Source organism: Hyaena hyaena, unplaced genomic scaffold (genome assembly GCF_003009895.1).
Source record: "Hyaena hyaena isolate Hyena2069 unplaced genomic scaffold, ASM300989v1 scaffold_98, whole genome shotgun sequence".
Lineage (NCBI taxonomy): Eukaryota > Metazoa > Chordata > Mammalia > Carnivora > Hyaenidae > Hyaena > Hyaena hyaena.
The window spans coordinates 3,733,418-3,748,145 of record NW_024080730.1 but is presented as its reverse complement, the minus strand read 5'-3'; the positions used below and the strand labels follow the sequence as shown (position 1 = coordinate 3,748,145).

General features: G+C 53.6%; 1 protein-coding gene across 5 annotated transcripts in view; it reads left to right on the top strand.

Moving 5' to 3' along the window:
• KCNQ1 (potassium voltage-gated channel subfamily Q member 1) overlaps nt 1-14,728 on the top strand; it is a 303,513-nt gene that overhangs the window by 86,154 nt on the left and 202,631 nt on the right. For 3 of the 5 annotated variants that reach the window (XM_039235441.1, XM_039235443.1, XM_039235445.1), the window contains exon 10: nt 230-374. In XM_039235441.1, the coding sequence (XP_039091372.1) occupies nt 230-374 (145 nt within the window). The remainder of the gene's footprint in view (nt 1-229; nt 375-14,728) is intronic. The other 2 variants (XM_039235442.1, XM_039235444.1) reach the window with 1 other exon arrangement.

Below are 14,728 nucleotides of genomic sequence, written 5' to 3'. Positions count from 1 at the left end.
GCACCCGGCTCCCCATGCCCGACGGCCTCCCGGCCACCCCCTCCCCGCACGCCCCGCTTCCTGGCTTCCTGTTCGCCGGCCCCTCAGGCTGTGCTGCCAAGCAGCGCCCGTGCTGAGCCCCCCACAGCACGCCTGTCTGCCAGCCCCCGGTGCCTCCCTGCAGCAGGGGCCCAGCGGGGCTGCTAAGGGCCTGGGCAGGCGGGAAGCCCCTCACTGCTCCTGGTTTTAGGTAAAGAAGAAGAAGTTCAAACTGGACAAGGACAACGGGCTGAGCCCCGGAGAGAAGACGCTCGTGGTCCCCCACGTCACGTGCGAGCCCGTCTCAGAGGAGCGGAGGCCAGACCACTTCTCCGTGGACGCAGGTGACAGCCTTGGTGAGGAGCCTGCGCCTGGGGTGGCAGCTCGGGGACGGGGACGGGGGCTCTGCCCCCGCGGACCAGGCGTCTGTCCCTCCGCGTCCTGCCCTTCCCCCAAAGACCCCGCCCCGGAAGCACCCTTCCTCCCGCACTGCTGCGGACGCCTCGGTCCCCCGTGTGGCTGGCGCCCCGTGCCGGGCAGAGAGGAGGCGGCCCATCCGCGTGGACCCTCCACTCCTGGGGGGGCGGGCGTCCCGAGCCACCGCCGTGTGGCCGCATCTGTCCTTGACGCCGTGTGCGTTGCTGTCTCGTCACTGCTGTGTGGGTCCCCTGCTCCGTGGACCCGTTCCCGCACCCACCAGAACACGCTCACTTGCTGGCTTCGGGAGGGAGGGGTCACCGTCAGACGCGGCAGCGGGGACAAGCGTGTACTGTTCCTGACCCTTTGTGCTCACGGGCACCCGGCCCGCCAAGTGCGTGGTTCTCAGGCGGCTGACCCCTCGTGTTTCCTCCCGCGTTTGGTGACGGTCCCCTGCAGAAGGGCAGAACGTGTCCCGGAAAGGGGGCTGCGCCTGGGGGCTGTCGGCGGACCGGGCGGGGGCGCCCACCCTGCTGGGCACCGGGCCACCGTGGCCCCGTCACATGCTGTCGGGATTCCGCTCTGGCCCGAGTTTGGCCACATCGCCGGTGAGCCCCCGGGACGCACTCCCCGCCGTCCCCCGGAGTGGGCACAAGGGACAATTGTGCCAACAAATGCCCGGTGCCCCCCCAACTCCGGATTCGGGGGCAGGACCATTGTCGCAATGCAAATGGGGGCCCTCTGCAAATGCTAATGGGCAGGTCGGGCGCGGGTAGAAGCATCTCTAGCCGTTCGCTGAATGTGGAACCGTCCATTCAGCCTGTTTGCTGTTATTAAGTGCCCGGCGCTGCCTGCAGAATGCTAACGAGGCTCAAGTGCAGGGAAAGTCAGGCACCCTTTGTGGGGTGCTTGCGCTCCGAGGACTTTTCCTTTCCCGCCGGCACAAGTCAGCCCAGCCCGGGGCCGCCGTGTTCCTGGGGCCCGAGCCGCCGGCCTGGCCCTGGGGGCCCCTCGAGAGCCCTGGTGGAGGGAGATGGGGCCTCGTCCCTGGGAAGGGCCCACAGCCAGGGCTGAGCCCCTGCCGAGTCCCACCCCCAGCCGGTCGGAGGCCTGGCACCTGAGGCGCGCACCCCCACCCCTGCGCGCCCTACAGGCTCCCGTCCGTCCTCCTCATGCGAGTTCCAGACCCCAGCTGCTCACGCTGTCCTGGTGGTCAGGACGCTGCTTCCGGCGTGAGGGCGAGGCCCCGGGGTGGGGCCGGGTCAGGGGGACGAGCACCTGGCTCGGCCAGGTTGGGCCCACAGGCTTCCTGGAGGAGGTGGTGTTAGTGCTGGGTAGGACTGGCTGTGACGGAGGTGCCGTGGGGGAGCAGCCACACTTCTGTGCGGCGTCACCTCGTCACCCACCTGGACACAACACGCGCGTTCCTAAGGCCCGGTGGGCGTGAGCCGGGGTGGCGTGGACGGGCACGGGGCAGGAGCAGCCTTAGACCGGGCCAGCACCTGGAGTGACGCGGTCGCCGTGGGGCTGGGGGTCAGAGGAGCCAAGGCCAGCGGGAGGGGCTCCCGCAGACCCAGGCGGCCTGGGGCGACCCCCGAGGGCAGGGCAGGGTGTGAGGTGCAGGGGACCCCCACTTCCATTGCCTGGTGGTCAGAGCCGACGAGCCCAGGGGTCTGTGCCGGAGACGCACCGCCGAGCGCCCGGCCTGCGAGGGGCCTGCCGCGTGAGTCTGGCTCGGGGGGCGCGGGCTGCACCCCCACCCACCAGGCCTGGCCGTCGCCCTCCCCTCGGCGCTCCGGGTCCCACCCCCGCCCCCACACACGCCGCCCCTGCCCTGTGTTCGGGTTTCGCCTTCTTAATCCTCTGAATCCGCCACTTGGTGGACACTGGGGAGACTTGCTTACATTTGCCACCAGCTCCGCCGGGTTCCCTTCTGGGACTTAGCGTCCTCCTTCCTGAAGGCCCTTCTGTGGTTCCTTCAGTGGCGTCTTTTGACGTCAACTCAGCCTTTGCCGGAAACCTCTGTGTTTCGCCTTTGCTGTTGGCTGGTGGATGCTCAGCAGGCGTGTCGTCCAGCCGCGCGGCCGTCCTGGGGGCCCGGCCTTCCTCTGGACCCGCGGCGCTGCGTCCTCTCTGTTCCTCGGCTCCGCCTGCTGCTGTGCTAAACCTGTGGGTTCATGTCTCCCATCCGGTGTGCAAAGTCAGCACGGCCCCAGCACGATCGATCGCCCCCCCTAAATGCTCTGACCCACCGGGACGCGCCTGCCTGAGCCCCGCGTGCTGCCCCCCCGGGCTGCCTCTGGCGTCTTCCTGCCCTGTCTTCCCGCGCTGTGTTCCCGGCAGCTTCCTTCCTGGCTGCTGACTGTGTGGACGTGTCTAATCCGTGGGCTAATCCACCTTCTGGGACGTTAGTTCCCGTTGCTCCCGCGTGTTCTGGGCGGGGGCTTGGTCTGCAGGGCCTGCGTCTTCCTCGTAACTTACAGCTGGGAGTCTGCGACTCATTCGACGCCGCGGTTCTTGGGGAATCTGGTTCTGCTCCGTGCCTCCCCGACTCTTTCCCATGGGGACCTGCTTCCCTGTGGGTCTGCAGGCGTGGGCTCTGGTCAGAGCAGATGTTTCCCGTGGGGACCCCGCGTGCCCCGAGGGGACGTCGCTCTGGAGAAGTCCCTTGTGTGGGGTGACCCAGCGAGCCCGGGGAGAACGTCTGTGGAGCGGGTTTACGAGCACCGGGTTTTCTGGTCAACCATCAGGCGTCACCACAAACCCAGCCTCTTGTCATTCCGGTGACCTCGTCGGGAGATTGTAGAGAGGACTTTGATGGCCCCAGGCCCGTGTGTTGGGGACACAGTGTCCCCAGCAAGGAGAGCCCTGTGCTGCTCGACGGCAGAGGCTGGATGGTGGCCATCGGGTGGGGACTTCCCTGGGGTCCCTCGAATCATGAGGAGAATTTCAACACAGACTCAGAGGCCGTGCCCCTGGAGATCTCGGGTCCCAGGCTGTGCGGGGAGGCCCGGGAGCGTGTTCGTGGTGAGTCCCCAGGTTGCTCTGGGCGCTGTCCCCGTGACCCTGAGGATGAGGCCTGGCCCCGGCCTGCAGGGGACCAGAGCAGGGCTTATGTGACCGCCGGTCGGCCTCACCCGGGCTGAAGGGAAAGTCCTTGTTGGAGACAAGAACGGGGTCCCGGGCCCCTCCTGGCACCCGCCCCAGGGTTCGGGGTCACCGTGCATTGCTATCGCTCTCTGGACGGAAGAGAGGGAGCTTCCTCGGAGGGACAGACCCCACCGGCGACAGAGCCGCAGCCGACGCCCAGGGCAGAAGGACGGGCTGCCGTCCCTGAGGTCAGGGCCTCGCACGATGCCCGCTCTTGTCACTTCTACCTGGAGCTTCAAGCCGGTGGGACGGCCCAGAAGCTGACCCTGGTGCCGGGTGCCCAGGGCGGGGAGGAGGCTGTGAGGCTCCCCTGCTCGCCGTGCCGAGGTCACCTGCTTCGTGTGGGAGGCGCCACACACGCGGGAGCAGAGCCGGGTCGGCACTCGAACGTAAAAACAGCGCAACAGCATTTATGGTAACATCAAAAGCATGGCACCGGGGAGGGTGATCTGGGCGGACCACGGCCGTCGCCGAGAAGCAAGGGAGGCTGCGTCCACGGAGAGCTGTGCCATGTGTGCGATCACGCGACTCGGAGATTCAGTGTGACGTCGGCCACGGTCCCTCCGCTTGGTGGAAATTGCGGAGCTGGTTCTGACACCCGCGTGGAAATGTCAAGGACCCTAACGTCCGAAACGACGTTACAAACTGACGAAGTCGGAGGACTGGCGTGAGCAGAGGAGGAAACAGGCTCACAAACAGGAGAGGGACTCTGGATAAATCCACACGTTTATGGACACGTGGGTGTCGAGCAAGGTGCAGAGGCAGTTTGGCAGGGAAGGACTGGACCTGCCAGAGACGAGAACTTGGATCTACGTGGTGCGTCCTACGCAAAACTCAGCTCAGGACGTGTCATGGGAATAAAGGTGAAGCCTGACACTTGCAGGAAAAAACCCAAGAGAAAGTCTTTGTGTTTGGGGTGCAGGCAGGCTTCTTGACCGAAGCTCCAGCAGCACGAGCCAAATCAGAACAAAGCAAGAGGGTGAAACGACCAAGCAGAGATGGAAGAAAATATTTCCGACCTGTCCGATAAAGGATTTGTGTCCAGAGTATACGAGGGACACATGAAAAAGAAGAAAGACAGAAAAAATGAAAACAGGCTGGGGTGCCCGGGAGGCTCCGTCGGTCGAGCATCCGACTTTGGCTCAGGTCAGGATCTCACGGTTCGTGGGTTTGAGCCCCGCGTGAGGCTCTGTGCTGACAGCGTGAAGCCTGGAGCTGCTTCGGATTCTGTGTCTCCCTCTCTTTCTGCCGCTTCCCCCCCTCCAAAATAAACAAAACATCTAAAAAGTTAGAAAAAAATTATAGGAAAAAGTAGGCCCAAGTTTGAACAGACGCTCTCCCGAGAAGATGTATGGATAAGCACGTGAGAACATATTCAGGACCATCCGTCACTAGGGAAACACAAACTAAAATGATAACGAGGTGTTAATACACAATCATGTTGTGTAGAAACACACTAAGAACGTTTCACCGAGTGCTGTGGTTTCACGAGGGAAGGTCCGCCCACACACACGAGTGCTGCCCGGGATGTGGGCACCGAGCCCTTCACGCTCTCCCGCCCGATGTGCAAAGGGCTCGGCTTCTCCCGAGAACAGTCTGGAGTTTCTGAAAATGTTACAAGTGCACCTGCCATACTGTCCGGCCGTTCTGTTCCCGAGTCCGCGTCCGGGAGAAAAAAGAGCAGACGTTTATGCGGTCGCTCAGAGGTGGAATCTCATCATCGTAGTGTTTTATGAAAACTGGAAACAGTGCAGATTCCCATCATTATGGGACTTTTTTTTTAAATCGTGGTTTAGCCACACAATGAAATACTCCTCAGAAATCAGAAAGAATGAGCCGTGAGTACACACAACGGCCTGGATAAGTACCAGAATAACGATGGTGAGTGAAAGAAGCCAGACTGGAAGGAAGGGAGGGAGGGAGGGAGGAAGAGGGAGAGAAAGGAGGGAAGGAGAGAGCACGCGCTGCCGTATCCTACCTGTGTGAACCCCTAGGAAGTGCACCCTGGTCTGGGACCACGAGACCCGCAGGCTGTGGGGATGGCATTGGGTTGGGGGACACTTGGGGCTGATGGGAATGTTCACGGCCTCGATTATGATGTTGTCGTGTGTCCAAAGTCACCAAGCAGCACGCCGTAACACGGGTACTTTGTTATGTCTCTGTTACGCTTCAGTGAAAAAATAAGTTAAAAGTATCTCGCAGAGCAAAACGAAATCCAAAACCATCTTAAGTGATGATCTGGACAGAACAGTTGCTGCTCACATTGTACATGGAGGGCTAATTTCATCCAGATTCCAGAAAGTTCTGCGGGTCACGATGACAGAAGGGTACAAGTATAAAAGCAGTTCTGGAAGAAGGGAACCCTAAGATTCTTACCAATGAGTGGATGCTGATGACCTCAGTTATGATCACAGAAACGTAAATTAACACGATGCGAGTTATATTCACCTGACTATTAAGCCGGCAAAGAGTGTGCTGAGCCTCTGTGGGCCCGTGGGCCGGGGCATGTGGGCCCCTCAAGCAGAGTCACCGCCTTGGGAAGATAAATGAGTACAGGCTCTATGGAGACAAAAATGGCAATTTCCATGAAAATTCAAAACGTGGACGCCCTCGACCCTTCCAGAAATTTCTTCTGCACTTACATTGCACATTTGCAAAACGACCCTGTATCAGGATACTGATTTCTGCAGTTGTTAACTAGCAAAGGCTAGCAGACCGTCTACACCCACGGGTGGGCACCTGCTTGTGGAAAGCTTCCTGTGCACATCAAACGCGCGAGATGGTCCCGTCCACGCGGGGCTGATCGCGGAGGCGACTGCACCTCGGGCCCAGAAGAGGAGGCTGTCTGCCGCCGCGTCCGTGCAGATATGGTGTCTCCACAGGGGACCCGCCCACCGGCCCTGCGCCTGCTCCGCTCCCAAAGTAGCGCCCGGGCCCCTTCTCCCGGAGCCGCAACGGCACAGCAAAGTTATAAAACCATCTGGGCTGGTCCCTGTGCTCGAGGACATCTTTAATCTCTTTTTAAAAGTCTGTTTTATGGTAATTTGTTCTAAATAAATGTGCTGCCTCTTTGGAGGTAATTTATTCATTGCTATTTAATCCTCAAGGGTTTCAATTATGTTGCCACTTGGTAGCAACAGTTACTTCTAGTGAGTTTATGTTCTTCGTCTCTGTCAGGCTTTGTTTCTTGCCTGAGCTTGGAGTTTTGCCTTTTCTCGCCTCTAGTCTTGTGAGAGATTTATCTGTTTTATTTATTATATATTTACTTTCTTTGCCGAAAGTGACCAAGTCGCTATTTTTGTTTTCGATGTCCCCAACTTGGGGCTTTTATATCTAATCTATCGCCTCTTTCTGATGATTCGCGTTTGGAAAAGCGTAATTAAGAGTCACGCTTAGTTAATCTGAAGTCTCCTACAAGGCATTTTAGAAGTTGTGGATTTTCCCCCGATCGCAGGGTTTGCTGTGATGTGGGTCTTACTCTGAAATGTATTCCTGTTCGTGGCAGTCTTGGTCGCTTTTATGTTTTGACTTTCTCTTTAGTAAGAAATGTTTTCTTGCTTCGGAGGCAGAATGTTTTTTATCTCTGTTATTTCTAACGTAACAGCCTTACCGTGAGAGGACGCAGGCTGTGCAGTATTTGCTTTTCCTAAGTGAAGATTTTCTTTCTGTCCAAAGGCAAACATACAAGCCTCGCTTTTGCAAATGTTCCACGAACCTGTTCCGATATGTTCACAACAGTGTTATTTCTATGCTCACACAGATAGAATGTATGTTGTGATGGGTCGCGTGTGGCCACACTCCCGCGTGGATGTGTCCACAGGTCTTCACATCTGCCCCACTTTCTTTGTTATTATTACTATTTTTTAAGTTTATTTATCTTGAAAGCTCATGAGCTTGGGAGGGGCGGAGAGAGAGAGGCAGAGAGAGAGGATCCCCAGCGGGCTCCGCTCTGTCGGCGCAGAGCCCAACGTGGGGCTCAAACCCAGGAACCTCGAGATCATGACCTGAGCCAAAGTCAAGATATGGACGCTTAATTAACTGAGCCACCCAGGGGCCCCGAGTATTACGATTGTTAAATCTAGCGCCAAATTCTGCATCGGGAAAATTAAATCCTTCCTTTACAATTTCATCCTGAAAAGTCGAGCGGCACTTGGGGGAGCGGCTCTGAGCACACCCGCCAGCCGGCCTGCCCGGGGCCGCAGGAAGTGCTGCCATTTTCTCTTTTGTGACCCTGACAGGCCACTGCCTTCTCCGGGCCTCAGTTTCTGATTCCGCGAAATGGGGGCCCTTGCAGGGTTGCTGTGTCAACCAAACGAGTTAGAACACGCAAGTGCCCCCCACCCCCGTGCCCGGCCTGTGTGTAGCCGGCTTCCTGGCACCTCTGGCCTCCCACCCGGGAACCAGCCTCCCGGGCGCCTGCTCACTCCCCACCCAGCTCCTCACGCCACAGGTCCTGGGGCGGCTTTTTCTATTAAGGTTTCTTAAGATTGCATTGCTTCACCCCTGTGACTGCAGACGTGTGCTGTCCGTGCTTCGGGGGGTCTTGGTTCCTTGTCTGCTGCGTCTCCTTCCCTCCGTGAATGACGCGGGGTTACTCTGCGTGTCCCAGGGCTCATGCTGCACACGGACTTGCCACGGATTTCCAAACGTGGGCTCAGGTCTCGAATGCGGTGCTGCCTTTCCCGCTCGGCCACTCGCGGGGCAACTCCATCCGGATCACCAGAGTAGTTTGCCCTGCGGCCTGAAGTCTCACCGTCACTCCAGGATGTATTCGTTTGCTAGAAGCTTCCGTAACAAAATACTACCAACCGGGTGCTTGCGCAACAGAAGCATCTCGCCATCCTGGCGGCGGGAAGGTTCCGGATCACGGCGTCGTCTCTCCTGGGCTCGCGGACGGCCGCCTTCTCGCCCCATCCTCCCTCTGCATCCCTGGCGTCTCCCTTTGTCCAAATCTCCTGCCTCTACAGACACACCTGCCACAGACGGTGGCACCCACGCCAGCGGCCTCGGGGGAACTGACCTCTTCAAGGCCCATCTCCAGACGCCACGCTGTGTGGCACTGGGGCTGGCGAGTGAGCTGCAGGGACTCAGTTCAGCCCTCGACACCCCAACAGGCGCATTATCAACACAGTGGGTGTTGCCAGGCGGCTTTCAAGGCCTCCCCTTCCTGGAACCCCCTCGGGGCATCGCCGGCCACCCAGGCAGGGCCCCATCTTGTCAGCCGAGCAAAGCGGGTTTTCTCCACTGTGGCACCAGGGTCTTTGGGGGCCGATCGCGCCGCCGAGGGCTCCACGTCCCTGGCCTCTTCCGGGTCCCACCCCTGTGGGGACAACGTCGCTTCCAGTTGAAGGCCACTAGGCTAAGGTGGCACCTCGGGTTTTTCAGACTTGTTAAAAAACCCTTTCTTTGGAAATAATTTCGAACTACCGAAAACTGGCAAGGAGAGTGAGATGTAGAACATTCACATAGCTTCACGAACACTCGATTCACCGGCCGTTAGCGTTTTGTTGTGTCCATTTTCCCGTTCGTGTCCTTTCTGCGTGGACCTTCACGTGACACGGTTCTCTGAGCCTTTGACAGTGAGCTGCACGCGCTGAGGACGCTGGCCAGAAACGTTTTGCTGTGTTTTCCCTAAAAGCAAAGGTACCCCTTTAAAGCACCCTGATCACGAGAGGTGGGTCCAGCCCTCTCGCCAGATCTACCACCCGTGTTCCCGTTGTGCAGTGGACGTGACCCCGCCCTTCGCAGCCGTTCACGGCGTTGCCGTCAGCTGTCCTGTCTCCGGAGCCGCCTTTTACAGCGTTTGCGTTTCCGGGGGGCGGGTCCTGCCCCTCCTGGGGGTTTTCGGGATGTTTCCCTCGTAGTTAGATTCAGGTCGTGCCTTCCCAGCTGGAACATTCCGTCAGCGACATGGTGTCCTTCTTGAGGCGACCCACCCCAGCTGGGGCGTGACCTTCATCACCCGCCGAAGACTTGTCCTACTTTGCTTTGTAGCTGATAAGCGATAGGGAAATCGTGCAGGGCTGTGAGCATTTCCTGTTCCTTATTTTAAGTTTTGTTTTAATGTTTATTATATTTTTGAGAAAGAGATAGAGACAGAGCACAAGCAGGGGAGGGTCAGAGAGAGAGGGAGACACAGAATCTGCAGCAGCTCCAGGCCCTGAGCTGTCGGCACAGAGCCCGACGCGGGGCTCGAACCCACGAACCGTGAGATCATGACCTGAGCCGAAGTCGGACGCTCAACAGACTGAGCCCCCAGGCGCCTCTCAAGTGGTAACTTTATGTTTAAGTTTTTGAGGGATTGCAGACTGTTGTCCAAAACGGATGTACCATTTTATATCCCCACCAACAATCTGTCCGTAACCTTCTTAATGTTTCTTCTTGCTTCTCGTCGTTACTGTAGCCATCCTGGTAGAGGCCAAGTAGCCTCTCACTGAGGTTTTGATTTGCATGACCCTGATGACTAATGATGCAGAGAATTTTCTCATGTGCTTGTTGGCCGATTCTAGATCTTCTTTGATGAAATGTCTGTACAGACCGTTGGCCCCCTTTTAAAAACTAAACTTTGTCTTTTTAGACATTCAGGCCGTAGGAGATAACACAGAGAGACCCATGTGCCTTTACACGGTCACCCCAGGGGTGATGTCACGACCAGGCTGTTGACATCAAGACAGGAGTCAGAACAGCCCATCTTGGGGATCCCCGGTGTCACCTCTTAAGAGTCACACCCACTTCCCTCCCACCCCTGCCCCCTCTTCATCCCTCGACACCAGTAATCTGTTCTCCAGTCCCATAGTTTTGTCGTTCAGGAGCGGCGTGTAAATGGGCTCACACGGCGTCTGACCATTTGGAATCGGCTCTTGTGACTTAGCGTAATTCTCTTGAGATTCCTCCCATCTGTGCGTACCGTAGTTCATCTGGTTTTATTGCGGCATGGCGTTCCGTGGCACGGACACGCCAGTGTGTTTAACCACTCACCTGCTGAAGGGCATCTGTGCTGTTTCCAGTTTAGAGCAACCTGACTGCATAACAGGCCCCAGAGCATCCAGGGCCTGGTTCCTAGAGCCCGTGACTGTCACCTCATAGAGCAGATGACACTCGGCGCATACACTTACGTTAAGGTAATTGAGATGGGGGCCGAGCCTGGGTCATCCCAGCGGGTCATCATAAATGTCCTCACGGGGGCGGGGGGGGGGGGCAGAAGGCGACGGGAGAACAGCAGCCCGACATGGGAAGCAGGGGGAGAAGTTGGGCTGTGGGTGTGCGTGAGGGTCACCAGCTCAGGAAAGCCGGCAGCTTCCAGAAGAAAGACGCGGCTGGGACACGTACCCTCCCCAAGAGCCTCCACAAGGAATCAGACCTGCCTGGAATATTCGTGTCAGACTTCTGGCCTCCAGGATCGTCATTTCACGCCACCACGTCTGCGGTACCAAAGCTGGCGTGAGCGGCCACGTGCGTGTTTTGGCGCGAACGCGATTGTGCCTCCGGGATAAAAGCCGGATTGGGGAGTCATGCGGTAGTAGTAGGATTTGTTAAGAAACGGCGAAGCTGTTTTCCCACGTGTCTGTGCCGGCTTTACGTCCCTCCCGCAGCGCACGGTGACCCGGTCCCTGCATGTCCCTGCCAGCGTCCGGTGTTGACACTGCTTCTCACGTCCCCTGTCCTCACGGGCGTGTAGCAGCATCTCTGTGGTTTTGGATTGTGAACACGGCCTCAGCGCCCTAAGAAAGAAACCCAGCACCCTCAAAACACCGTGCCCCGGTCCCCACTAGGGCCCTTGGCCCTAGGCAACCACCAGTCTGCCCTTTGCCTCTGTGGGCTTGCCTGCCCTGGAAATCTCACATCGTGCTCCTTTGTGACTGGCATGGTCACCGAGCGCCCCGCCTTCAAGGCTCACCCGTGTGTGGTGCATCAAGTACTTCGTTTCCTTGTACAGCCCAGTAATATTCCGTTGTAGGGGCGTACCGCGTGTTATTTATCAGTCCATCAGTGACCAGGCAATTGGGCTGCCTCCACCCACTGGCTACCGTGAATAATGCGAACATTTGTGTACAAGGTTTTGTGTGGACGTTTCATTTCTCTGGGGCAGGTATGCGAGAGCCGGATGGTAACTCTGTGTTTTAATTTTTTAAGCAACTAACAGTTTTCCAAAGTGACTGTGCCATTTTTGATTCCCACTCGCAACGTGTGAACACTTTAATTTCTCCACATGTTCGTCAAAACTCGGTATTTGATCTTATTTGTCTTATTGTAGCCAACACAGTGTGTGTTAAACAGAATTTCATTCTGGTTCTGATCAGCATTGCCCTGTGACTGACGATAATGAGCACCTTTTCATGTGCTTTTGACCGTTTGTGTATCTCTTTTTTAAAGGAATGTCTATTCAAAGCCTTCATCCTTTTCTAAAAATTAGAATATTTGTCTTTTTGTTTTTGAGTTGTAGGAGTTATTCATATATTCTAGCCACAATTCCTTATCAGATACGTGGTTTGCAAATATTTTCTCCCATCTGTGGGTTTCTTTTTGCTTTCTTTAGAATGTCCTTTGAAGCACAGAGCTTTAATTTCAAAAGTGTACAGTGTATCTATTTTTTTCTTTTGTTTGCCTGTGCTTTCGGTGTTACGTCTTAAAAAGCATTGCCAAATCTTAGTTCATGAAGATTTATCCTTACAGTTTCTTCTAAGAGCTTTGTTACATCTTGGTCTTTGATGCAGTTTGAGTTACTTTTTGTACCTGGTGTAAGGGAGGGGTCCAAATTAATTCTCTTCATATTGTCCCAATACACCATGTGTCACAAGGGGATTCTCTTCCCCATGAATACTTTCGGCACCCAGGGCAAAAATCACCTGACCGTGGTATAAGGCTTTATGTTTTTAGACTCTCATGCTATTCTATTGATCTAAATGTCTTACCTTAACCAGTACCACAGATTTGAATGCTGTTATTCTGTGGCAAGTTTTGAAATTGAGAAGTCTGAATCCCCCAACTTAATTCTTTTTCAAGATTGCTTTGGCTATTCTAGGTCATTGGAACTTCCATATGAATTTTATGGACAAATGTCCTGGTCAATTTGCACAAGGAATTCAGCTGGGCTTGTGGTGAGTATTGTGCTCAATCTATAGATCAGGTAGGGGAGTACTGCTCACATGACGACATTGTCTTCCGATCCATGAATGTGGGATGTCTTTCGCTTATTTAGATCTTTTCTTTCAATAATAGTTTGTGGTTTCGGAGTATAAGTTTTGCATTGCTTTTGTTCAATTTATTTCTGAGTATTTTTTTCTTTATTGTGGTAAAGTAGATCTAAAATAAAATTTACCGTTGTAACCATTTTTAAGTTTCTAAGTCTGTGGCAGGAAACACATTTACATTGTTGGGCTTTATTCTTTTTTGATATTATTGTACATGAAATTGTGTTCCTAATTTCATTTTCTGATTGTTTATTGAAAGTATGTAGAAATACAATGGATTTTTATATACTTGCATATCCTGCCATCTTGCTGAACTTGTTTATTATTCATAATAAGTTTTAGTGGATTTCGTGGGATTCTATCTGTATAAAATCATGTTATCTGCGAATAGAAATACTTTTACTTCTTTCTTTCCAAATTGGATGCATTTATTTTTCTTGCCTAATTGTCCTGTACAGAACTCCAATATAATGAATAGATGTGGTGGGAACAGACGTCTTTGTCTTGTTACAGATCTTAAGAGGAAAGGACTCAGTCTTTCACCAGTAAGTACCGCGTTAGCTGTGGGTTTTTACTATATGCCCGTTATCAGGCTGAGGAAGTTCCTTTCTGTTCCTTGTCTCCTAAAGCCCTGTTTTATCATCACGGGAGAGTATTGAATTTTACCAAATGTTTTCTCTGCATCTTTTCTCCTGGTGCGAGTCATGTCATTTTTGCCCTTTATTTTACTGGTGCATCAGATTAATCGATGTTCAGATGTTAATCCAACGATGCATTCCTGGAACAAATCCCACTTGGTCAGAGTGTATGATCCTTTCTTTCCAGTGCTGGATTTTATTTGCTGGTATTTTGCTGAGTGTTGAGCATCTATTTTCTAAGAGTTACTGCTGCATAGTTCTCTGTTCTTGCTGTGTCCTCTCCTGGTTTGGTAGCAGGGTAACATTGCCCTTCGTGGGGTGTGTTGGGAGTGTTCCCTCCTCCTCCCCTTCTACTTTCTTTTCTGGAAGAGTTTGTAAAGAATTTTTATTCTTTAAGTTCTTGGTAGAATTTATTAGTGAAGCCATTGTTCGTGGGCAGTGTCTTGATTATTAATTCAATCTCTTTGTTATAGAGGTGTTCACATTTTCTACTTTCTAGTCGGTTTTAGTAGTTTTTTTTTTTTTACTTTCTAGGAATTTGTCCATTTTATCTAAGTTGTATAATTTATTTTTATGAAATCGTGTGTGTATTCATTTAAATCCTTTTTTATTTCTGGAAAGCTATTTCTAATTGTAGTAATCGACCTTCGTCTCATTTCTAGTTGTAGTAATCTGCGTTTTCTCTCCCTCATTAGCCTTGCTGAAGGTTGGCCAATTTTGTTGATCTTTCAAATAATGAATTTTTTATTTTATTGACTCTATTATTTTTCTATCCCCTGTTTTATTCCCACTATAATCTTTATTATTTTATTTCTTCTTCTTGCTTTAGGGTTAGTTTTTTTTCTTTTTTCTTTTTCTTCCAGTTTCCTACAGCAGAGAGTTAGGTGATTGCTGTGAGGTTTCTTTTCTTTTTTAATGTGGACTTGAACAGCCATAAATTTCCCTCTTAGCACTGTAGTAACTGTATCCCAGAAGTCCTGGTATTTCGTGTCTTCATTTTCATTTATCTCAAGGTATTTTCTAATTTTTCGTATGAATTCTTTGATATGTTGGTCAGGTAAGAGTATGTTCTTTAAACTTCATGTATTTCTTTTTTTTTTTTAATTTTTTTTAATGTTTTATTTATTTCTAGGAGAGAGAGAGAGAGAGAGAGACAGCGTGAGCAGGGGAGGGTGAGAGAGAGAGGGAGTCACAGACTGAAACAGGCTCCAGGCTCTGAGCTGGCAGTCAGCACAGAGCCCGACGCGGGGCTCGAACCCACGAACCGCGAGATCATGACCTAAGCGAAAGTCGGACGCTTAACCGACTAAGCCA